Here is a 25,622-nt window from a genome sequence, read left to right as displayed (position 1 = left end):
TTGGAAGAAAACCTGGGGTATTCAGAAACTTAAAAAAAAAAAACAAACTTTTACAGGTTTCTAGCACAGTCTGGGCAGAAGATCTGCTTCTCCTTACTTCTCAATCTCGCACGGATTGTGGGGTGCCCGAGGAGAGCACGGCACCAGTGCGATGGCTCAGGTTGGGAAAAGCAAGTCGGCTCTGCTCTTCAATGGCAATATAAAGTCAGCCTCCCAGCACAGCTACCTTGCTGTCATGCCAGCTTCAGCAGCGGTGATGTTAAAAGCAAGCTGGTTGCGTGCGCACCACAGAAAGAAAATGCCTTTGTGCTGGCGGAGGCGCCCAGCTGCGCTGCGAGATTCCCAGAACAAAGGAAAGAGAAGGGGGCTGGGGGAGCCCTGCCTGCCTGCGGCCAGAGCACAGGCACCCACTCCGGCCCACATGTGCCTGCCCCAACTCCACAGGCTCTTGTTACTGATTCTCCTTCAGCTTATAAATGCCAAAATCAAAGCAGAGAGTCTGAGCAGGAGTGACGTGAAGAGCCTCTGACACTCCCAGCCCCCTTTTACTGAAGGGGAACAGAAGAGTGCTGCTCCCTGGCAGGGCATGCGCCCTCCCTCCGGGACTGTGAAGCTCCAGGGAACGCAGGTGCCCAGGTGAACGGCACCTCTGAGGCCAGAATCACCTGGTGTCAGGTGCTGCACCTGGGCAAGGGCCAGGACAGTTGCTCCCAGCAGGCACAGAAAAGCCTGGTGTCTGGGCTGGAGAGGGCACCAGGCTCCCTGTGCAGTCAGGAGGGAGAGCAGCCCTGAGGAGAGGGACTGGGGGTGCTGGTGGGCGAGAAGCTGGACGTGACACGGCCACGTGTGCTCGCAGCCCAGAAAGCCCCCCGTGCCCTGGGCTGCATCCCCAGCAGCGTGGCCGGCGGGGCGAGGGAGGGGGCTCTGCCCCTCTGCCCCGCTCTGCTGAGACCCCCCTGCAGCGCCGCCTCCAGCTCCGGGGCCCCCAGCATAAGGAGGGCACGGACCTGTTGGAGCGGGGCCAGAGGAGGCCACGGAGATGGCCAGAGGGCTGGAGCCCCTCTGCTGCGCAGCCGGGCTGGGAGCGCTGGGGCTGTTCAGCCCGGAGAAGGGAAGGCTCCTGGAGACCCTGGAGCACCTTCCAGCAGCCAAAGGGGCCGGCGAGGAAGCTGGGGAGGGGCTTTTCCCAAGGGCCTGCAGCGCCAGGACAAGGGGGAACGGCTTTGCGCTGAGAGAGGGCAGATGGAGATCAGAGCTGAGGGAGAAATCCTTCCCTGTGAGGGCGGCGAGGCGCCGGCACGGGCTGCCCAGAGCAGCTGTGGGTGCCCCAGCCCTGGCAGTGCCCAAGGCCAGGCTGGACGGGGCTGGGAGCCACCGGGGCCGGGGGAAGGGGGCCCTGCGCGTGGCAGGGGTGGGACTGGGGGGGCTTCAAGGTCCCCAGCCCAAACCATTTTGGGATTCTGTAATGTTGAAGCGTACTCAAACCTCTGAGACCAGCGGCTGAGCTACATGGACCCAGGTGTCCTCAGGAAAGAGGCATCGCCAAGGAGAGGTGGGTTGAGCTGTTGCTCCTTGCTTGGTGACACCCCAAAGAATCATTATGCCATCCACACCCAGCCTTTCACCCCCCTCACATCCCGCCAGACTGCCCATGGTGCATCAGCTATGGGCACCAGGCATGGGCCAGGGCTCTCCCTTTGGTCGGTCACACATGACTAATCCCTGGCAGCTGCTACTCACCCAAGAGCAGGAACTTTCTGCTGTCCCCGTAGAGCTGCTTCAAGTTGATGCAGAATTCATGGATCGAAGCCCCATTGCGATACTCGTGCAGGAGCATTGCGAACTGCTGGATCTCTTGGGAAGAGAGTTTTGTTCGGAGCTACGGAAGAGAAGCACACCGCAAACACTGCTGATTTTTAAGGAGGAAGAGATGATGGGAAGCCCTGGGAATGTTGGTGATTAGATTTATTACTGTTTGGTAAGAGCTGCAGTAATGAACCAGCTCATCCTGATGGAAAAGCAGGACAGGCTGGTGCAACCCACTGCTGAGCTGGCAGCTTTCAAATGGGGACAAGCTGCGAGCGTACGCAGGGCTGTGAGTCACGACGTGATGGACCTGGCATGCCGTGGATGGCGTGACATGCCTTTACATGGTGAGAGGGGACAAGGGGGTGGGGATGCTCCTGCAGGAGAAGGAAGTGAGCCCATATTCAGGTCCCACAAGGCCTCCAAGCACAACTTGTATGAAAAGGAGGAGAACGAGGTGTTCCTACACAGCATAGGCACATGTTCCACACGCCAAGGCAATGAACCCAAATCCCAGGAGTGCCAACACCCTAAAGGGAAGAAAATCCCTCCACCCTGTCCTGAGACCCAAGGACACCCTACCGTCATCATATAGTCCTGGAGCAGCTCTGTCGCCGTGGTGCTCAGCTCGCTCTCACTCACTGTCTTAATGTGTGGAGACTGTTGCGTGGAGAAGGAAGAGGGGGAGTTGTCACCTGCATCCAAGGTTTCTGGAAAGGAACTGAAACACAAACAGATGGTGAGTCCTCCAGAGCTCCTTGGGTACCTTCTGCCTTGCTGTCACTGGTGGCTGCGGCATGGGAGAGCCAGAACAGCAGAGGCACGTGGAGAAGCGCTCTCTCTGCGATAAGGCTGGCAGCCTTCGGCTCGCAAGGGCATCTGAAGGCTCCCACACAGCCAGAGGACTTTAACTATATTGGTTTGGTGACCTGCTGAAAACTAAGCCCTGTGTGGGCAAATATCCCCTCTAACTGCTTTCTTATCTTGGAACAGTGCGCGGAGAAGTCTCAAAACACCTCATTTTGGCATTAAATGTGAAATTTTCAAACAGCATCAGTCAATTTTAAACAACTGGTTTGTGTGTCAGGTTTTCAGCCCACAAACGCTATCAATGTTTTCAGCAGTCACCGACTCAGGAGGCAAAAAGTTTCCAAAATAAAGGGTTTTGGGGGAACCATTTCTTGCAATTCCAGCTGGACTTCATCAAGACAAAGCAGCCGGACGAGCATCGTGGCCCTGCTTTGCTGACGCAGGGGACTGTGCATACATGGTGTACACGACCTTCTCTGGAAACCTGCGGTGGCAGAACAATCCAGCCACGGACGCTGCGGAGGCAGGGACCATGGCACTGCATGCGGACAGTAAAAACACCACCCAACGTTTCAGCCAGACTGAGCAGAAGCTTTTCAATGTGCAGACTGCAGCAGTTCCTGCTCTAGGGGCTTTAAACCTGGCAGTGAGGCTGCACTAATACGCCCAAGCGCCCCGTGAGTTCAGTGTACCGCATTTAACTTACAAAGTGCTTGCTTCCGTTTCATAAGGTTCCTTAACATCCACTTTTGTAGAAGAGTCATCTGCAAGGAAAACATTCGAGACATGGAGTTTGAGAGGCAGAAACTGGGTGCTCTTCCCAGCCCATGACCTACGTGCACAGATGTCTGACTCAGCTTTCACAGCTGGAAGGTGGGAGGCAGTGGGGACGGGGCTGGGCTGTGTCAGGACCGGATACAGACTCAGCAGAGATGCAGAACCGCAAAGGGCCTGTTTTATTAAGTGCCTGCGTCCAACAGGAATAGAGAGGCAAAGGGTATGGGGAAAAAGGATTGATGGCTGATGTCCCATGGCCCAGCTGGGGAGACATCTGCAGGCAGGAGATAGCCCTCGTGCCCATCCAACTCAAAATTAAAGCAGAGGAGGGTGGGTTTTTTTTTAAATACTTCACACAAGGCTGGGCCAGGCTGGCTCTGACCTCAGAGCGTGGCAGAAGAGAGGTGATGGATACCAGTGAAGATGGGGAGAGACCCTCACGAGGGCCCGGTAAGAAACAAGCAAAGCGGGAGAGCACAGACTCACCACTGTGTAAGGACATGTGCCGCGTCGGTGTGGATGCCCCATCAAATATTGCTCTGTCCAAGAAGTCTATCGTGGACTCAGTGTAAACTATCTGGAAGACTTGGCTGAGAAGTGAGCACAGCTCCTCGGCAGTCACCTGGGGAGGGAGCAAAGAAGGGCTGGTGCAAGGCAGAAGAAACCACAGCGGCCCTTCTCTTCGGCTCCCTATGGTGGGCACACCACGTGGGACAGCAGCGTGCTGTATTTGTGAGGGGGTGGTCCTCCCAGTGAGGACAGGGAACTCACTCATCCAAGATCCCAGACACTGCTTGACCCACAGGGTCTCCAGGGCTGGAGGTGACAAACCTCAAATCTCATTAGCTACCTCCCATGGGATTTTTCCTTGGTGTTACAGCAAACAAACTCCTGAGATATATCCCCCCTCATCACCCTCCCATACTGCCAGAGGAGCGTTCCAGCCCTCTTCAACTGGCTAGACCCAAGCAATGGGAGATTGGATGCTCCATCAACTCGCAGCTATTAATTAGCACACGGATTTCATACCGGTGCTCTGTCCTACTCCTCAGTTCAGTTCCCTGAGCTTTTCACTACATAACCTACATCCCAAATACGTGCAGGTACTCAAGACAGTGTTAGAGCCAAAACCAAGGTGAGCAAAACTCCACCCTGAAGGAAAAGGGTTCCTGCTGTAGAAGTGGGAACACGCAGACCGAGATCAGAATCTCTGGATGCAGACACCGGATGAAACAAATTTCCAGGTCAGCATCAGGAAATGCCCTGGTTAGTAAAATCCTGTTGTGAGACAGATTCACTTGTCTTCACAGATTTTCTGCTGCTGGAGAAAGCTCTGGGCAGCAGGCACCACCACCAAGGGACAACCATCTTCTGATACCCTCTCGTGTCCGAATCAGGTCCCGGAGCTGGGGCAGGGACCAGGTTTCCTCCTCCAGGTAAGCATCCTGTGCTCCAGCAAAGCCCAATCCACACCCTGCAGTCTTAAAACCAGGCCTATGTGTGTCACACAATGTATGGCCAGGTAAGTACCTGGTCACGTAACAGAGGGGACACTTGAGGGGTGTAGGATGAGGCCACCCTGGGGCTTGTGGCTCTCAATCACCCAAGAAGTTGTGGCAACCCTGGTCTAAGAGTCAGAAAACCTCCCGGTAATCTCAGTCCCAAGTTTTTGGATTGGAGGGTGACTCTGGAGGCAATCCCGATGTGGGATGGAGTTTTAATCAACTGTTTTGAGTCTTACTTTGTTCTCCGTAGCCAGGACCACCAAGCAACAAGCTTCGACAGGAACCACTCCACTCTCAGACAGTGAGCTTGAAGTAAGCGCTTTGGAGCTCTCCGCACAGAGACTCTGGCTTGGGGAGATCCCAGGGTCCTGAGCTGAGAAAGAGGAGAAGTCATGATGGAAAGGCTGAGGCAGGGAGAGAACAGCAAGGAGTCTTTGCACGGCAAGCTGTCCTCTGAGCAGGCGGCTTGTGGGGAGAGCAGAGGATCCCACAGCCAGGAGAAAATGCCCTGGAGGAGGGAACTCTCAGAAGCCCAGGAACTCTACCTGAACGCTGCCCAGGGACAAAGTCTCTGAATGGAAAGCCTGTAATTTAGAGCTGGTTTCTGACAACTCTGTAAATCACTGGCTTCATTTCCATGGCTTAGTCAGTCTCAGAAATCCATCAGCAGAATTACAGTCTTCTAAGTCACTTACTCATTTATTCTATAGACTGTCCTTTGTTGTCACGGGGTTTATAATCTGGTAAATCTCTGTCATTACATCTTCTAAGTAGCTCAGTGTTCCCCAAACACTCCAGCCCAAAACCACGCAGGTTTGACACACGGCAGAGCTGCTGGGGACAGACTCGAGGCCCTCTCCAGGTATTATAAGAAGTGAGGTGTGTCAGAAGCGGTAGGTATCACCCTGGTTATTCAACATGGGCACTTAGACATCGAACTTCATGGCAAAATCCTCCCAGCAACCTGTACAAGGGCTGCAAAGAGCAGGGCAGGTCCAACACGCATGGGGACCAGGCTGGAGGAGCTGCCTCTAGCTGCTCTCCTTGCTTTTCCTCTTTGCTGACATCCACAGAGGACCCCACAGACTGGAGCAGGATGGGCAATGCAGAATAAAACTGTTACGTTTTCCTGCGAGTCAGTAAATGATAGCTCTCAGCTGGGGGTTGGCAGTTGCCAGAGGACAGGCTGCGGGGGGAATTTCTAAGCTGCGCATGAACTTGCACTTCATCTCCAGACTCAACCCAGCCCAGCTCCAGAATCCTTCACCTCTCCCAGTGTGCTCACTCCTCTGCGAGTCACAGCACCCTCAGAAGACACATATATCCCCAGTCCTTCCTCCACCCCCGCCAGAAAAGGATGGATTAAAATAACATGAGGCAGGAGACAAGATATGAGGGAGAAATCCTTCCCTGTGAGGGCGGCGAGGCGCCGGCACGGGCTGCCCAGAGCAGCTGTGGGTGCCCCAGCCCTGGCAGTGCCCAAGGCCAGGCTGGACGGGGCTGGGAGCCACCGGGGCTGGGGGAAGGGGGCCCTGCGCGTGGCAGGGGGGCTGTAATTAGATAATCTTTAACGTCCCTTCCAACCTAAACCGTTCTAGGATTCCGTGAAGGACACCAATAGTTTTGGTCTGTGCTCACCCAGTGTTGCCTGTGTCCTGTTTCTGGTCAGGCCAGCTGCCGTCCCACACATGGGCAATACCGGCTGCTGTGGGCTTCTGCCCCACAACCCCAAAACACACGGCAAACCCCAACCACAAGGCTACAGCCTGCCCGTGCCGGCCACAACCTACCTGTTTTCAGCACAACCAAATGAGAGGAGTCATCTCGGATGTAGGAAACAGATGCGATGTCATGGATGGGGACCCTGAGGATGAGATCTTCTCCATCCCTCCACACCAGCTTGATGTTGTAGGCAGAGAGACTGATGACAGCATCGTGTTCTTGGGTCAGCTGCCCTGGGAGCTGGTGTGCTCTCTAAAATAAACATATTTACACTGATTTAATGAATTATTTTCCCTTTCATAACCGTCTGGTAACGGGCTTCCCTCCCACATTTGTAACACCAGGATGGAGGGCACCAGTTAGACCAGGAACAAGCTCCGAGGAAGCTCCATAAACATCTTTTTTTCCCATGCTGGATGTTAGAGAAAGAGTACGCAGAGCAGGTCATTCAACACGCTGAGCACTCACCTTTGCATTATCGATCAAATGTAGGATTTCCGTGCGGCTCGAGGGATTCAGGTACCCCGGGATGGATGTGAGTTGACCTAAATACTGGAAAAGAAGAACCAAACCGTTAACAGCATGTGCACGCTAAGCACGCCCCTGAACACACCAGCTACTGCAAGAAAGATGCCATCAGCGCAGAGCAAAGGCATAGTGGCCCAAGACCCTATTTAGAGGCTGCTAAATGCACCTATATATGGAAGATCTCTCATGCCTTTATACAAGCCCCAGCCATGCAGGTGTTACCTTCACTTCTTTCTCGATGTAGTCATTCAGCAGCACATCTGGTTCAACGCGGTCAGGCAGGGACACCACCACCGTATGCAGAGGCCGTCTCTCCGTAACCTTCTCCTGGGCTTTTTTATCCCGACCTTTTTCGCCCTTTAGGAAGACTCGTTTGAAAGGAGACACTATTCCAGGCTGAGGAGGGAAAGGGAAACACCAGGGCATTGAGGTCAGGGGTGAGAGAGAGAGTTTCTGTGCCAAAAAGGGGGGGAACCAGCAGCACCCACTGCCCAGTGCTCCTCCAGCCCATACATCTGTCCTTGCAGCCTGGTTTTACCAGCCCCAACCACCCCATGGACAGGCTGGTTTCAGAGCTATGAATCCATGAGTGCATGATCTTCCACTGAAAATCCCTTTCCTGCAACATGCTGGGAAAGACCGCAAGTGTTGATAAGCGCCTGCTACCAAAATGGGACGTTCTTCCCCCAAAGTCACAATGCCCAACCTTTCAGTTAAGGATAAATACAAATATATATACAGACCAAGAGCTGTAAGAGTGAGCAAGCCATGGCCACATGCAAAACTGGCAGGAGGAATCCTCACCTCAGCGCAATTTTATATTTCGTCTAAGCATTTGCTGCGAGCAACTTGATGAAGGATTGCAAAAGGAAAGGCAAGAGAAGCTGCAAACTTGTCTGAGGTCTCTGGGGAGACCCACAAACAGAAGTAAACACCCCAGGAGACAGCCTCCCCTGGGAAAAAAAGGTCTGTGCAGTTCCCAAACCATTAAGCGCTGGGTTTGGAAAAACACTGGAGCCAACGCAAGTCCAGCTGGTGGCAGCGTGCACCCACAGACTCCCAGCTACAGAGGGAGCATCACCGCCGTCCTACCTCGGCGCTGGGTGGACAGCCCAGGGACGCTGCACACCCAGGGACTGTCACCAACCTGTAGTAGATCCCCACTGAGCTCTGCACCAGCCTGCCCGACGGCTAAACGACTGGCAGCGTGGGCAGACTTCTCCAATTCCAAGTTTACCAGCTCAAATGGATGCTTTGAAGCAGCCAGATCCAAGGCTCTGCACCCACAGCAGTGTTGAATGCCCACTGCGTGGTGTGGAGCAGGAAGGCAGAGCTCCTTGGTGGCCTCGCTGGCTGCCCAGCCACCACCAACACTCAGCTCCAGCTGCCCAGCCCCATGGCAGTGATGCTCTCTGCTTCCCACCCCTCTGGGCAACCATGCTTTGGCTTTGTTGATTCTCACCGGCAAGAAAAAGGACTGTACAATCTGCAGAGGCAGAAAAGAGGTTTTGAAAGGCAAATTAATTAAATATAAACCAAGAGCTCCTGCTCAGAAAAGCGTGGAGTACTTTGCAACCTCAAAGAGCAGCAGCCTGCAGCAAATTGAGCTCATCTCTTGCAGCCGCCCACTGCAGGACCTTGCCTGGGAAACCACTGTCAAGAACTGCTGCAGACCCTTCTCTTGAACTGCTTGAGACTTGCTATGGGACATCATATTTGGTGGAGGAGTGCCATCACCGCGTCACCTACTCCCAGCAGTGTCCCTCCCTGCACAGCAGCTGATGCACTGTGCTCAGGAGCACGCGTGGGACCTGCTCCCATCAGGCAGCTTCAGCCTCTCCTGTTGGCTTTTCTTAATGTAGATGAGCATGAAAGATCTACAGGAACAGGGCAGACCAACAGAATTTGAAACCATTGGACTAGGATGGGAAAGTGGGATGGAAAAGCTCCTGGTTGGTTTACCGGCTCCCCGAGTGAGCCAGGCACTACAAGGACGTTGGGGACAGGCTGGCCCTGAAAAAGCGTCCCTTGGACCAGGGAGATAAAAATAGAGAGAATTTATAGGACAAAAGGGATCGAAAACACAGCTATATGATGCTGACCTCGTGAAACAGCTCTGCCTTTAGAGCAGCAGGACCAGCACCGTCAAGCACCACAGATTTCATCCCTCTTTTCTGTCAGGCTCCTGAAATGGAGCATCAACCCAGCTGGCTCCTGCCGAGGGGCTAGGACTGCTCCTGGCTCCAGAAAGAAAATCCTCAACACAACAGGTCTGTTTGCCAAGACCAGAGCATGGGGCTCGACCCCAGCTCTGCCCCCCCCCAGCTACAAGGGTATCCAACCCCAAACCTCAGCTGCTGGTGCATGAAGACCTCATTCCCTCAGCCTCCTTTAGGAATCAAGAGCAGAGTGATGCAGAAACCTGCCGCCGGAGTCAGGGCTGTACCACAACAGTCCCCCAGACGCTTCCCCCTCTACCAGCCACGGTCCGGCAGCTCCAGCTCCGTTCACGTCTCTGTGTCAAGGCTGCCGGATCCAGCCCAATCCACATGGAGCAAACCAGAAAGAAGTCTCGCTTTTCCCTTGAGGATGCAGGCAGCCTCCATAGGGCTGGGAGAATGCTGTGACAGGACCATCATTTCTCCTTGAAGGAGGATTTGGGAGCCCAAATCCATGGCGGAAGCCTCACCCAGCGTGATGCAATGTGGAGCAACAGCTTCTCCATTTCTGGGAGCCCATATAAAACCAGCACCTACCTCGTTCTCCATCAAAGTACCCAGCCACAGAGAGCAAAACCAAACCGTGCCAGCACAGAGCCTTTGGTGGCTCACCAGCAGCACCTCCCGAGGGGAGAGAGGCTGCTACCCTCGTCTCAGGGGCTTCCAAAGCTCGCCACCCGTCCCAAAGGACTGGCAAACGCATGAGCTTTCAGTTGCCTGCCGGCTCGTGGCCAGGAAGTGCAATAACCGCAGTTTCCTTCTGTTACACGCAGCAACAGCGACAAAATAAAGTTGTTAGTTGCGAGGTTTATCAGCAACGGGGCCCGGCACAAGGCAAGGTGAGGCACAGAAACCTGTTTTTCAAAGCTCAATCCCATTCCTGGCTCCCAGCCATGCTGTCCCACCTCCTGCACCCCTAAACCCCAACATCCTTTGCCGCTACAGCCTGGACTTGCACTGGGATGGAGATATCCCCAGCCCACAGGGATTTTTAACCCTCGTTTCTCCTCTGAGTTTCAGAGCTATTTTGTTCTCTGACATCTATTGAGACCAAGGGCTGTAAAGCTTTTTCAGGACCTGAATTTTGAGTCCTTAAGTTTCACCTGTGAGAAGCAAAGCTTGGAAATGAGGTTAAGAGCTCCCTGCTGGAACCAAGGCCTCCCAGAAGACCCTTTGGGAGAGTGCAAAGTGTTCAAGTGAGTCTTGCTGGGCTCAAACATGAGCCCAAGAGTCAGGCTCAGAGGATTAGTGAAAACAAGGTGCTAATTTCACAGATAAGGCAGAGGCTGGTCATTTCCCTGGTGATATCCACTCATTGAGCAGAGGCGTTGAGGAGGTTGGTTGGAAACACAGCACCTGAAGACCCGCCAGGAGCCAGTCACCTGGCACTTGCATCAAGCAGACTCCCATCTTAGACACAAGCAAATCCCACCAGCACGCTGCCTAGTTAGTAGGTCAAGGAAGAGAAGGATCCCATCTCTCCTTAAAATCCATAAAATAAAAGTTTGTTTTTCTTTTTTCCCCCACTCCTTGCCCATAACTGCAATCCCTGAAGGTGATCTCCCAGCCCACCTCCCTGCGGTCTCTCTCCAGTCTGGAGCCATCTGCACCAGGACAGCCTGGGCTGTAAAAGCCACTGGGATGGGGAGCGGGGCTCCGCCAAAACAACAGCTTGTCTGGGAAGGGCAGGTCCCCCGTGCCAGGGCACTGGCCAGGCACTAGCAGCACAGCGCAGGCAAGAGCTGCCAGGAGCTCGTTCCCACATGGTTTGCTTCTCAAACACATTTATGTCTTGAAGTCAGGAGAAAGCAGCAGGAAAGGGGTTACATGAACACCTTGTGCCAGCTGGGACTTGGCATTTCATGGACAGAGGCAGCTCCTGGCAGAGGATGGGCCAGTGTGGTCATCCCTCAGGGTTTCCTGCTGCAGTCAGCTCTAAAATTCAGGAGGAAAACAGTAGTTTCATCCATTTAATGAGGCACTTAAGCCTTGACTAATTGAGAGAGTGTCTCACGGCTGAGCTTAGCCCACCAGGCCAAACCAACAGGGAAAGGCATGCCAGTGGGCAGGGGAAGGGGCTCTATGAAGAACAGCAGATGGGCTTTGGCTGGATTTTTTTTTGGGAGACCCAGCTCACCTGATCTACATTCATATATGTTTGAACAAAGAATGCTGGTGAGAAACTGCGGCGGAGCATGCCACACCAGTGTCCCCCCAAAACCCACAAGGGCCAGGGCACATGTCTCTAGTGAGTGCCAGGGCCTGGCTGCCACCAGGTTCCAGGGACACTCCTGGCCATGGCGAGCCCTTCCTTGGATTTGGTAGCCCAGGTAAAAGAGGTTGCCTTGGCCAAGCTACCTGCTAATGCTCCAGGGGCTGAAAATTCAATGGAAATAAGACAAACTCTCACGAAAAAGCCCAGGAGACCAGACTTAGCCTGGGGCTAAGCCCCCCAGCCTAGATGGGACACAGCCATGAGCTGCCAGGAGAGAGATGGAGACACAGCACAGTCCAGAGAACCTCTCACCATCCCAAGCTTGCATCTGTGTCAGTGTGATTCAGCTCTCCGACACCATTTCTCCTGTCTGAGGCCAACAAAACATGTAACGGGTTTCACCAACTCCACCAGCTACATTAGGACCTGCCTGCAATTCCCTACCTCTCTCTGGCACCGGAGACTAGCCACTGCTGAGGTGTGAGGCAGAGATGACAGAGGCAGCTCCCTGCAAGGGCTGGCACTGCTCCTGGCAGCAGAATAGGCCCAGGGAGGTTGTTAAGCCAGTTAGTACTCAGGGAAGACAGTCTGACCCACCATCAGACCTTCAAGACACTGAGCAGGAAGCTCCATGCCCTCCCCTCCCTGAAAGCTCTCAAGGTGACCAGGGGCGTGAGGAGTTAAATCAAAGGAGTTTGCGACCTCATTAATATGCCAGTAAAGCTCTCTGCGCTCCCCCAGCATCTCACAACATGGAGACTTCAAAAAACACTTTATTTGGTGCCCCAAATAAGCAGCCCCCACCTCAGGCAGCAAGACAGGGGCTCTCTCGACGTAGAGCACAGCAGTCCCCAGTCCTGTTAGAGGTAGGATGACCGATGACGTGCACCTTCCCCCTGCTGCTGGGAAAAAAAATCAGTCATCTAGATCAGCAGCAGCACCCACTTCATCAGAGTTTGCTCACCCATCCCATGCTCCCCTGCAGCCCCTAGCCAGCTCTGTCCCCAGCCTCTGGAAATCCCAAGAAAGCCATTTTTGGGAAAAGAGAGGATTTAAGTTTCATCTAGATCATTATTACTCCAGCTGGAGCATTGGGAGTTTTTAGAAAATTTCTTGTGCTGCTTTCACTCAAAGCCTGGCTGCTTGTACCAGTCTAAAAATCACTGAGGTCATGGACAGCTTCTTTAAATACATTCAACACTTTGAACTGAACACAAAGAACAAGCATCCCACTTACTAGGAAACAGCTTCTTAATCCCCTTGCATGGATTATCTCGAATGCAAGTTTGTAAGGCTAATTCTCCCCCAGCACGTCTGCATCATGGAGTTTAAGGGAACCCAAGCTCTTAAAGGCCACCCATTGCTGCTGCTGGCCAGTATGCTCTATGTCCCCAGGGACAGCCTGCACCTCCAATCCAGTTATCCTGCTCCTAAAGGGACACACTCACCTGGGTAAGGGCAGCACGCTCTCCTAGAGAGCTGCCGGCAGCACCCCAGGACCAGGCTATGCTCCTGGGCAGATGGGAAAGCCAACCTCAAGCATATTGATGATGCGAAGGCTCAGCAGAGGAAGTATCTGCACAAAGGGAGCACGTGGTATGGCAGCAGGTGAAATAATTAACTAAGCCCAAAGGGGCTCTGGGTCAGCTTACTGTTAGCAGAGGAAACTAAGAAAAGGACTACAGTGGTGCATGTGGAAGGACAAAAAGTCACAGGGAGGTGCCTGTAATAGTAAAAATGTGAAACCAAGCAAGAAAAACCACATTCAGGGTGTTTAGAGAAGGCCTGGCTGTTAAGAAAAACTCCAGCCAGCCTCCAGCATGGCAATGCCAGAGAAACACGGGCTCTACAGGTTCGGCATCGCCTGGGCACAGCTGGAGCCCAGGCCAGGCTCTGCAGCGCTGGCCGCTGTGTTCTGCGAGCAGAGGGTAATGAGGACCTGTGTGAATTCTGACCTGGGAAAGCCAGACACATGATGAGTACATACTCTGTATCCTCAAAGTAAAGCTGCAAGTGCACAGCCCTGCCAAAAGAAGGGTTTATTACTTATATTTCTTTGCTCCACAGATAAGTGCTCCACAACACAAGCAGGGCTAGGGGTCTTGGGTTTTTTCTCCCAGGAAACCCAGGCAGAAAATAGCCTGGGTTTACCCCAACCTTCGCATTTGCTGTTCTGTCACACCACCTCAGCACAAACACAAGCACCCAACACAAAGCTGCAAACTACCACAGGTACATCCTGATGAAGCAGAGATTTAGCTCCAAATGACTTCCTATTCCTCAGCCTGTTGGCAGAGGGAAGCCGTAACAGCCTTGTTTTTCTCTGCCTGACCAAGGTGGGTCCCCATCCAGGTGGTGAAACACTCAGCAGCTCCCTCCAGCCCGGTGCAAAGCCTCTCAGACAATAGACCACCAGCTCTCCTCATGACCTGGCAGTGATGGAATTACAGCACCAGCTGCTAAAAAACCATCTTAAATCCCAGCAAATGCCCTGCTGCCTCAGGAACAGGCTGCAGACCTTGCACAGCCCGTAACTGCCAGATTTCCTCACCCTTCCAACGTCAACATCCGGGTCTGTATGGCAGCATCGTGCACCTACAGGCACAGAGGCTTGGCCAGGAGTACTCGGGGGAAGCAGAGGGCCAGGACCATGTCCAGTCAGGCTTTGGGCATCTCCAAGGATGGAGAACCTGTGAACTGTGGGGCATCTCATCCAGTGTTTGACCATCATCACATTAAAGAAGGTTTATTATGCTTGAATACAAGTCCCTGTGTTTCAGTTTGTGCCTGTTGCCTCTTATTCTGACACTGCAAAGAGCCCAGATCCTCCTTCCTTTCTTCACTCCCCCTATGAGGTGTTTATATACTTTAATAAAATCCCCTCAAGCCTCCTCTCCTCCAGGCTGAGCAGTCCTAGCTCTCAGCCTTTCCTCATACAAGAGATGCCTTAAGCCCTTCACCATCTGCTGAACATGCTCCAGTATACCCCAGTCTCTTGTACCAGGAGCCTAGTGCTCCAGGGGATCACCTCTTGCCCCAGAGGAGCCCAGGAGGCTGGTGGCCAGCCCTGCCATGAGGACATGTTGCTGGCTCACCCTGGAGCCTACCAAGATCTTTTCTGGTCCTCAACCAAGTACTGGGAGCAGCTATCGATGTTCAGGTAGATGTGACCTTTTCCAGATCATCCCGTCCCTGTAATTAGGTTTATTTTGACTTTGCCAGTACTCAAGCTCTTCCCCAAAGCAGCCAGTTACGTATGTGAACTCCTGTGCTTGCTACACAGAGGACCGAGCTGCTCAGGAGGCTGCCTTAGATGTTTGGCTTTTAGATGGCAGTCAGAGCGCAAGCCAGAATTCACGCTCTACAAGCAGCTCAGCAATGCACACAGCAAAGCCAAGCAGTTTTACCGTTGTTTTGACCAGCAACAGCATCCAGCCTGCTGCCAGCAGCCACAGCCCTGAGCAAGAGCAGGGCCCTCTACACGCTTAACTCCACTGAGATGGTTTCATAGCAGAACATTTGGTGCAGACATGCACAGTAGGAAAGCAGCTTTCAATAAGATGGGCTGGTGCCCAGGACCCCCAAATGCACCATTCAGATCCCACCACTGCAAGGAAAAATACACCGAGAGCTCAGCAGCTCCACAGGAGCCACAGAGCCAGCTTGGGAACCCCCTCAAAGCTCCATGGGGTTCTGGACTGAAGATCACCCATGGGACACATTCCTGTTACATGCCCCTTGCTGCTTCCTCCTCATCCCACTGCCAGGTTCAGAGCATCAATGCCACAGCACACCAGCTGGCAACATCTTCCCACAGCCCTTTTATTCCACCTTCCTCCCATTTTTGTCAACAGGAAGCATTTGACGGAGTAGTAAACTGGCACTGGGGGACTGATTTGCACAGGAGGTGCAGAAAGATGAGGATGTGTCGGCATTCACTTTGAGAAACTCCAGACAGGGTATCTCTGGGTTCAATGCTGAACTTGGCACAACAACAGTGCTGCAGAAGAGCTGCTCTCCTCCCCACAAAGATATCTGGATGCTAAAACACTAAATCAAACTATTATTCAAGAGATTCCTTTATGAAGCTGCAAGCTAAGAACAGCTTCAGCTTTTTATCAGCTTTAGCTAAATGCTACAGCAAGGATTTCAGAGGGGGGTTCTGGATAATGATGCCAGGCACAGAGTCAAAAATTAATCAAGACCAAAGCTGCAGGCAAGGTGCCAAGACTATGCAGAGGAGGGTAGGCATTGCAGGGCTGGATACCACCCATCCTCCTGACCTTTGCTAGCTTCTGTCTCTCTGCAAAGCCACGGTCACAGCCACAGACCCTGCTCCCTCAGCACTGGGAGGATGCCGAAGCCAGATTTGCAACTCCAGCACCTGAACATAGCACAGAGGCACTGCAAAGTGCCCTCGACTTTGTCTCATCACGCTGAGTTCCACTGATGCTTGCCAGGATGAGACTGTTGGTGTAAAGGATCTTTGCAGCCCATCCACAGCGTCCCCCATCAGCAGCAGGCTGGCCAGAACAGCATTTCAAACTTCACCTGCATTAGTCCAGGTGCTTAGCCACAGCTTTGCATGTGGAGTGAGAAACAACGTACACAAGCGTCCTCTGGTGGCTTCCACAGTGGGCAGAGCACGCTCCATCTACAGGAGCATCATCCAGGCAGTGGAGTCTCCATTGCTGCTGCAGACTTCAGCCTCCTCATGGGTGAGATCTACCTGTGCCTGAACTAGACAGTTAAGCATAGGGAACATCTAAGCAAGGAGGATGCAAAGGATCACCTGGGGATCTGCAGCTTGACCTGCAGCTCTTACTACATCGTGCTGTGGAGTCTTCTTGGACAACTCTGTTCCTGTGTCTGGCAAAGCCAGCGACGTTCAGCTTTCCATCCGTTTCATGCAGCTTCTCCGGTGCAACACCTTACTGCAAGCTGACCGCCAGAAAGGGCAGTTGTAGCAGTGTCCCCTCCTCTCTCTGAGGAGCTAAACATCTGAGACCACAACCCAGCATGCTGGGCATCAGAAAAGGGATAAAACTCAATTCCTTTGATGCAGAGGCTACAGTCCTCTTGCAGCCTTGCCTGCAGAATGGATAAGGTGCAACTCTTGCTTTTTAGTGCCAGGTAAAAATAGCTTCATACCCACTAGGGCATGAAGGAGGGGCTCTCATTGAGGTCACTGTCCTTCCTCACCCCACCCTGCAGGCAGTTTTCCAGCTCCATTTGTGCCACATTAATCATCCACCCCCCTTCTAACTGCCACAGCTTTCCTCCAACCCAGCCAGCGCAAAGATCTTCTTGGAGATCACTTTGACCAGCTTGTAGGGAAGTCTCTGGAGGCGATCCTGCCACTCTGCCCAGCAGTTTTCTGGTGGGACAGCCCCTCACATAATTCCACAAGACCTGGCTTCACCTTCACTGGGCTAAGTTAAGGAACAAGGGGTTCCTGCTGGCCCCAGGACCTCTCACTCCTCCCCAGCTCCCAGCTGGCTGGTGTGGAGCTGACACTCACCAGTGTGGAATAAGTAAGAAATTTGTATTTCAGCCAGAAACGCTGCATTTGATTTCAAACACACACATTATTAAATCTAAGTAATGTAAGAAACACAATTCTGCTAAAAAGTGAGTGGCGCCCACATCCATCTTAAAAAATCCCAAATAACATAGCAGCTCAAGACTAAGGACAACAGTTGCACAAAACCCACTTACAAAACAAGGCTCGGCTCCCAGTTTTCACATTTCAGACTGCCTTGCCAGCTAAGCCAGGCTCCAGACTCCCTGACAGGATTTTCCTCTACAGCAAGAGGAAAGGAATTTTCCCCAGCTATTTTTAGCAGAGCCTTGTTCCTCCTCCCAAAGAGATTCCTAACACCCGGCTCAGCCCTCCACCCAAGCTTTCATCTCTGGGCATGCAGCTGAGCCAGACTGAGCTGATACATCTGGAGCAAGAGGCTGGAGGCAGAGACATGCAGGAGGCTCGCCTTGACTCAGCTTAGCAGTTTGTAGTGGAACTTCCCAGCAAGCAGCTTCACACTGAATTCAAGAGGGAAGGGAAGGCATCACAGCCTCCGACTAAATCCTCATCCTCCTCTACGCGCAGTGCTTCCTTGGGCTTTACCCCAAGTCATTTCATATTGTGGTACAAGCAGCTCAGGATCTCATGAAATAACAGGTCACAGGCTTGATTTAACCTCTTGCCATGTCCCTTCCTGGTTTCAGGAATCCACACCTGCAGGACTGAACAGAATTTAAGCCCATCTTAGATTGTTAGGTGCGAATACTGCCATTAACACAGGACACTAGATCATTTCAGTTCACACATTAAGCCCCCTTCTACTCAATATTATTAACATCAGCTGCTTGCACAATAAATGTTTATTTATGCCAAGGAACGAACCTTTAGATCTAGTACCCTCTTTACAAGCAAGGTGCAGGGGAGCGATCCCCGATTTACCTGACACATTTTTATCCAAACCCAGATTAAGTTCCAAGTTAAATTTAAGCCCTGTGGGCAAGAGGCAAGAAGCCAATGACTTCTTGCTGGAGCAATCCAGACCTGGCATGTCCCCACTGCCTCTCCTCTGATTATGTTGATATGGAGGGGTGCTAGCGGTAGCAAACAGCCTTCTGCTGGTACCAGCAGCACCCACCAAACAGCTGGTCAGAGGAGGGTCTTCAAGGGGCACAGTGTCAGCACTGCCTAATGCCTTTCATCTCTAGCACTTAACTGATATTCGTGGGGCAAAAGGGTGGCAAGATCAGCTTATTTGCAGCCTTCATGGCCCCTGCAGCCCGCTTTGGAGGGAGAGTTACTGTTTTCCACAGTTTCCAGGGGGTCTTGCCAAAATTCAGAGATCAAAAAGGTGTCAGAGTGCAGAAACCAAGTGGAGTTGTAACACAAGAAAGCACTGGAGCTGCCTGGCCACAGGCAAGTCTGCTCATTTCTGTTACAGAACCATATTTTTCCATTTCTGGCTGGGAAACATGAGCTTACCAGCTTCCCTGAGTCCAGCTGATTCCTTGGGATGTGACATCTTCCCCCTCCCTGGAGGAGTACCAGCTCCTCAGGTGAGCCCAGAGGAGTGAGGTGAGGAGGAAAAATGAAGCTCACTTACACTGTTCTCCTTTCCCTATTTCCCGTGTTTAGCTACACATACTGCTGTTAACACTGGACACTAGATCAGTTCATGCATTAAACCCCCTCCTACTCAATAATTATGAACATAACTGCTTGCATGGTAAACATTTATTTATGCCAAGAAGTGAACCTTTAGATCTAGTATCCTATTTACAAGCAAGGTGCAGAGGAATAATCCCTGATTTGCCTGACAAGTTTCTATCCCAGGTATCCAAACTAAAGAATTTTGAACACACTCCTTTCAAATTTGAACATTTGCTTTACATCCCTAAGGTTTTTTTCTGTCCAAAACTAAACCTCCAGGGTCTTCTCCTTAAGTCCAGCTTCTAGAGTCGCACTAAAGTTGAGCTGCATGCAAACAAACCCCCAAGGAGAAGGTTACCATATGTCCAGCTGCAAAGCCTCAAGGTTTTCCAGCATCAGAAACAGCTCCAGGAGGTCGCTCCCACCATCTCTGTGCTTCTCTCAGCTGTGCCAGCCCAACTGGTCACACAGCCAACGAGGTGGTGGAAGCAGCCAAGAGTAATGCAGCCATTTTAATTGGTGTATTAAACAGTGCTCAAAGAACAGAGTCCCCCTCCCCACCCCGCTCCCGAGCTCCCAGCCCTGCACAGGTCAACCTGAGGCAGAGCTGCGCACACCTGTCCCCAGCGAGCCTCTGCTCCGCAGCGTTCAGCACCAGCATTGTCCCAACTCCCACAAGCACCACACAGGTTTGTGGTTCACAGGCCCCCCCAGCGAGCTCAGCCAGAGCAGTGCTGTTACTCAGCCCTTCGCCCACGTGAAAGACTCTTGCAGAGATCCACCTGCATCAGTCAACACTTCAGTACAAGCACCCCTGAGATCACACATGTCATCCTACTTTCCAGTGCTCCCGGGAGCCTGCTGGCTGCAGGGATGATTTAAAGGAGCCCATCTGCCTCTGCAAGTCTTGGAAGCAGATGTGAGAGGCCACCCATGCCGGAGAGATCAATACCCCAGGTCCAGGAGGTGGATGGCCACCACAGGGAGATCAGGCAGCAGGGCACAGGCAAACAGACACCACCACAAGGCAGCCACAGATAAGGTGAAGTTCTGGCTTACTGGTGGTTTTCATCCGAGGTCTCTTCCCACTGGCAGACCACCCAAGATCCCAGTAAAGCCTATAGCTTTGGTTCCACAGACATGGAGGAAAGCACCCAAGATGGTTTTGGCCTAAAACCAGCATGCAGCCTTTTGGCATCTCCCACATACAGCCAAGGCAGTGGATTTGCCTTACAAGAGTTTGTGCACAGGTGAACACAAAAATTAGGTTTATGGGAAGACCGACATACAACAGCAGATGTCACCACCATCGGGGACACAAAGCTTTGAGAGCGAGGATCACAGGACTGACGTCACCAGGCAGGACAGTAAGGGCTGTATGGCTGCAAACAGCATCCACATCAACACACAGCCTGCAAAGGTCTTCCCTGAGCTACACTGGCAAAACACATGCATGTCCCAGCATCTAAAAGCAGGTAACCTATTTATCCCAAAGCTCAACGGTGTTTGACACAAACTTTACCCTTGCATAGTCTACAAAACCCACACCACTCTTGATTAACCAAAAGACCGCTGAACCTCAATGCAGTGCACAAAAGCACTTGAGAACACCAACCACTCCAAGGCCAAAGACCCAAGAGCTGGAGAAGGGAACGGCGCAGCAGCCACAGGAATGTCAAAGCTCCCCCATATCCAAGCTGGAGGCCCATCCTCCAGCACAGCCACTTTAGTTCCAGTTTTCAGCAGATTATTCCTATTCTTTGCATACTGAAAGAAGAAACATGAAACACCCAGACCTGCAATCATGTAGTTTATGGCTGGCTGCTGAGGATTGTTTCACAGGGAAATACCCTTTGCATTGACTTGGTGTAGACCACCTGACAGGTTTTTGTCTAGAAGATAAAGGATCTGGGGAGATTTCTGGTAGTAAGAAATAAGGCCTGGTTTGTTTTAGCCTGTTCTCTGAGATATGCTGCTATTCATTTTCATGAGTCCAAGGAGCCAAACCATCTGCATTAAGAACACTGTTTGCAGCTGATGGGCCTTCAAGCCCTTCTTTCCTTCTCAGGACACAGACTACACACAGCACTAGGGACACAAAGGGACTCTTTCCCATAAAAACAGAGGATGCAGAGTGACACCAGCTCCTTCAGGAGTCCTCAGAGGAAAGGTGATTGATGCTCCCACACAGCAAAAATCTCCTCTGCAGTCAGACACCACTAAAGAGAGTTTAGAAGGGCTGCTCACCCAGGTGTGGAAGCCAACGGACTGATGCTGCCAGCAGCCAGGGAGCCAGCTGCAGGAAGAGATCCCTGAGCTGCTTTTCCATACCAGAGCTGCTCAAGGAAACCCACAGAGGTGCTCAGTGTATCCTCTCCCTGCTTGGCTGCTGCCTTAAGCTGTGCAGCTAAAGGGTGGCGAGTTAATACCTGTGTATCTTCAGCAAAAGCTATCTAGAGACTGTTAATTTGGGCAGCCCACTCAAGAACAAGTTCTCCAGATCCCAGCTCAGGATATCCGTCCTTTTAGTCCTATTGAAGACATAGGGAATTCACAGTGTCCCTGGGGAGCCCCAGCACACCCCAAACCCAATACCACATGGAATCATGATTTACAACGCAGAGGAATAGAGGAGTCACATCGGGCAACCCTGGTTTGCATCAGCATAGCTCAGGGATGACTTTCCAAGATATTTTAAGACACCCTAAAACTATCTCCTCCTCCCAAAGCCAACCTCCTGTGCACAAAGACCTCTCAGCCAGTGTTTTCCATGAACAAAGCCAGCTGACTATGCAGTGGCACTGGTTTCCCCATTGTAATCGAGCACTAGTCCCAGGCAGGTCCTGCAAGGAACATCTCCTGAGATGACAGCCAGCTCCCCAAGGGCAGAGCTGCTCCCCTAAGTCAGCACTGTTCCAGCTTCAAGGGCAACTCAGCTTTATTGAAAGTCTTCCAAAAAGCAGCTCGCAGCCTGTCTGGACCCACACAGCCAGGCACTCCCGTCAGAGCCAAGGCAGACTGCTCGTCTCCCTTGGATGGAAGCAAGCATTGTTCTGACAGGTTGCATTTTTTTCAGCAGTAAACAACAAAAAGCTTTTACCCACAGGGAGGCACCTCAGCCTTCCTTCTTTCATGCCAGAGACTGAAGACTTTGTGGCATCTTTGAGGAAGACTTGGCAAATGCAGCTTTTACTGGTTAAGTTCTTCCTTGTCTTCTTAATATGGACCAGCCCTTTCTGCCCAGCCAGACTACCCACACCACGCAGGGTGGCATACCCTGCCAAGCTTGACTGTATTTGAAGCCACTACACTGCAAGATAAATCACTTCTCAAAGCAGCACCGATTTTTAAAAGAGATATGGAATACAGTCCCCACACTAGCCCAGCCATCCCAGCATCTCCTGCAACACCCAGAGCAGGCTTATCTTCAGTCTGGCACCTTCCTCTCCACCAAAGCTTTTGGTCACCACACCACACTCATCCCACTACAGCTCCTGGCTTTACCAGCTCTGTCATCTTCTTTAATAGCAAAATCCACAGAAACGTGCCTATCAGACCCATCCCCAACAGCCCAGCACGCTGTCACACCCGGTGTGGGGTAGAGAAAAAGGATGAGACCTTACTCTTCAAGCAGCACCAAGCTGCCAGACCAGGTCAAGTCATCTCAGGTGACTACCGAGGCTGAAGGCTCAGAATTGCAACCAGGTCCTCAAGCTCCCCCTGTCTAGGGCTCCATTCAACCAGCACACCACACTTCCCAAGCTACACACCTACCAACACATACAAGAGCTTAAAAAAGGGGTCTCTGACAGTAGTGGGATTTCCTAGAGAAACACAAACCACATTTGTTGTGTTCAGCTCCTGACCTCCACCAGCAGCTACTGCCTGGCTTGTGCTACATGCTGGTGTCCCCCACCCTCAAACACCTCCTTCCAGCGCTAGGTCTCACCCCAGGCAGCCGCAGGTCTGCTTCCCTCAGCTCGCCACTGCTGCACCCAGGTCTTCACAACGCCTCAGCAGAAGACAAGTCTTTGGCGCTCTCCGTGCTGTGTACAAACCGATGTTGCCCTAAAGCCCTTCCTGCTCTGTGCAGGCAGCCCTGAGCTATGCTGATACCCTGACAATATTACTAATGAACCCCTCTAGCACAGTGCTAACGAGGCCTCAGCTTTTGATTCCTGCAAGAAAGGGATGTGGAGCCCTGAGCACTCCCACCCAAGAGCAACATGAGTAATCGGTGGTTGGAAAACACTCCTAAGGAGAGATCACAGGAAGCATGCTTTGGGAAGCGAGCCCCTAGGTCTACTGTAACAGTGGGGTCCCTTCAATCCCTGCCAGCAACATCAGAGAAATGTTGTTCAGTAATTACCCTCCCAGTGCAAGAAGGGGACTGGATCATCTCCTTCCAGCCCACTGCTGAGGTCCTTCAAGTCCTGCTCCTCCTCCGAAGACTCAGCGACAGGCACGACCCCACAGTCCCATTGGGATGGTGGGTCATGAAGGCAGCATCCCACCACTGCCAGCTCTTCACGTCAGCTCAGCCAGGCTCCAGAGATTTTCCACATTTTCTGCCTCTTGTGCACGCTGCTCTCAAAAGAAGCTTCACACTTCAAATTAAACCAGGAAAGGTGGGCATTTCCTCTTTTCAATGAAAAAAATTACTTATTTTACTAAAGAAGGTTACAAAACAAAAGTGGGGAAGCACTGAAGTTCACTTAGCCCGCTGTCCATATCTAGTGGCATGAAGTGACTTTCCACATTGGTTTTTAGAGCTTACTATGTTTGCTTCAGTTAAGACAAATCTGCTTGGCAAACTTTTACTGCATCAGCACAGAAAGGGTTTGGTATTATGTGTCTGGCTAGGTAAACAGGAAAGTACTTTGGGAGACAGGGAAGCCTATTAAAATGCTGGTGACCAAATCTGCAGACAGAGACCAGCTCACTGAGGCTAAGCAAAGAACCTGAAGGACTTCACGGAAAACATAGCTGTTAAGTATCTCTACTGAACAGTACCAAAGTCAGTAAACCAGGATAAAGTAGAGCAGAATTTTATGCAAGTTAAACTAAATTTGCAGAGACATTTCAAGAAGTCTCTGATCTCTCTTTTAAAGACCTGGGCTTACCAGATATTCCCTGTGTCCTCACCGGGCCAGGCTCCCGTGCACGCCCCATGTGGATTTAGCTATCCACTGAGCACAGATACAGAAAGTGCTACTAAAACAAACTCCCAAAGCTGTTTTGAAATTAAGTAGACAGAAGCCATGTTGCAAGACAACAGCTCTCAGGGACATGAGCATACACTTCTGGAGGGTAGGTGACAAGGCAAGGGGGTAGTGCCCCAGCCCACCCTCTCCAGAGCTCATCGCCCTCTGATACAGCAGCATACCTGCACATGCAATGGCAAGAGCCAAGTTAGGAAGCAAAGCAAGCCAGCACAGACCAAAACTCATGAGGGTTTTTATGGTAAAAGAAAGCTTGACAGACTCAGTAGGGACCCACGCAGGCTGTAGGATGAGAAGCAGGGAGATGGAAGTGAGAAGCCAGAGCAAGAAGTCCTTGCCTGGCTCAGCTGCAGCTACCTGACCCAAAAATTCTCTGCAACTGCATCCGCTGCAGCTCCCCTCTGGAGAGGCAGCATGAATCAGCTGTCTCTGGCTGAGGTGAGGCAATACCTGAAGGATGCTGATGGTTCAGGCAGGACAAGGCTTCCCGACCTCTGGCACATGCATAAGACAGCAAGGTCCTGAGCTGGCTATGGGCAGAGTCCAACGCCTACAATTTCGCTCAGCCTGGCTCCTGACATTTCCTCTGTTAGGAGCCAACCGCTTGAGAATATTTATTTACTTAAAATTTTGCCAAGACTTTGAGAAACCAGCCATTTAGGGTTCCTTTTACCATCGGTATTCCTGCCCAGAGGAATTCAGTTGCAGAGGGGATAAGTACAAGCTCTCATTACGCAGAGCCCACAGGCAGGTCAAGCAGGCTCCGACCCTTAGGCTCTGCATACTCTGGTTTCAGCAATTAGCTTGGCAGTTCCATTGGTTTCCATAAATCATTTCACTGCTTCCCTGCCAAAGTTCATTTATTTCAGGGTTGTGGGGGGGGGTTTTGGTTTTGTTTTTTTTTTTTTTTTAATTTACAGTGCTCTCTGTCCTGGGAATACCCGGGCCGACCCACCTGAGACAGCAGCTGCCTCCAGCCCACTCCAGGTCAGACCCTGACCTCCCATTTTGCCCAGTTCAACCACCCAGAACCAAGATCTGCGTTAAGGAAATCACACAAGCTCCCCTTACGCTACAGAGCATAATTAATCCCATTTATTTCATCCCCTAGTTCTGCTTTTACCTGCACTTAAGGCACTGTAAGACAGTGACATCAGGATGGCCAGGGCTGCTACAATAATTTTACAGAAGCTCATCTTCCCTTGGAAGTACCAATGGAACTGATGTGGTGAATTTCGGTTATCCTACCTTGCCCCTGGGGAAGCCTTAATGTGTTAAATGCAAGATTAAGACAGGAAGCAGCTGTAGTTTGAGATCAAGAATGTGAAATGAGTTAAAAAAATCATGTGTCAGGCTCCCTGTGAAGTCCTTCACTAGTGTCTGTGCTGGTCCCATCAGCATGGAGTCACCCAGCTTCTGGAGAGGAGGAAAGGGCAGCCCCATGCTGTGCACCTCAGGCTGGAGAAATAAGCTGTTTATAAAGCAAAGTGCAGCGTTTGACTCCCGTTCTTTCATCTCCCATCAGAAACAGGTACACAAGCTCTACAACCAGACCACCCAAGTCCCTCATCTGAGTATCCTGATTAAAGTCCCATTTCTGGCTCACCCTGTTGAACGGTTCCAGAGCTCTGCCAGATTCACAGAGGG

General features: G+C 51.8%; 1 protein-coding gene across 3 annotated transcripts in view; it reads right to left on the bottom strand.

The window, feature by feature from the left end:
• Positions 1-25,622, bottom strand: part of CCM2 (CCM2 scaffold protein) — a 38,841-nt gene that overhangs the window by 1,585 nt on the left and 11,634 nt on the right. Inside the window, exons 1-9 of one of the 3 annotated variants that reach the window (XM_055708931.1) lie at positions 9,905-10,145; positions 7,371-7,544; positions 7,089-7,172; positions 6,689-6,872; positions 5,135-5,271; positions 3,880-4,015; positions 3,323-3,380; positions 2,389-2,527; positions 1,741-1,879 (exon numbers count right to left, since the gene is read on the bottom strand). In XM_055708931.1, coding sequence (XP_055564906.1) covers positions 1,741-1,879; positions 2,389-2,527; positions 3,323-3,380; positions 3,880-4,015; positions 5,135-5,271; positions 6,689-6,872; positions 7,089-7,172; positions 7,371-7,544; positions 9,905-9,916 — 1,063 coding nt within the window. In that variant the 5' untranslated portion in view covers positions 9,917-10,145. Of the gene's footprint in view, positions 1-1,740; positions 1,880-2,388; positions 2,528-3,322; positions 3,381-3,879; positions 4,016-5,134; positions 5,272-6,688; positions 6,873-7,088; positions 7,173-7,370; positions 7,545-9,250; positions 9,538-9,904; positions 10,146-25,622 lie in introns of those variants that run through there. The other 2 variants (XM_055708929.1, XM_055708930.1) reach the window with 2 other exon arrangements.

The sequence above is a fragment of the Falco cherrug genome, chromosome 4 (assembly GCF_023634085.1).
Source record: "Falco cherrug isolate bFalChe1 chromosome 4, bFalChe1.pri, whole genome shotgun sequence".
In the NCBI taxonomy this organism is placed as follows: Eukaryota; Metazoa; Chordata; class Aves; order Falconiformes; family Falconidae; genus Falco; species Falco cherrug.
This window is presented reverse-complemented; position numbering and strand designations above follow the sequence as displayed.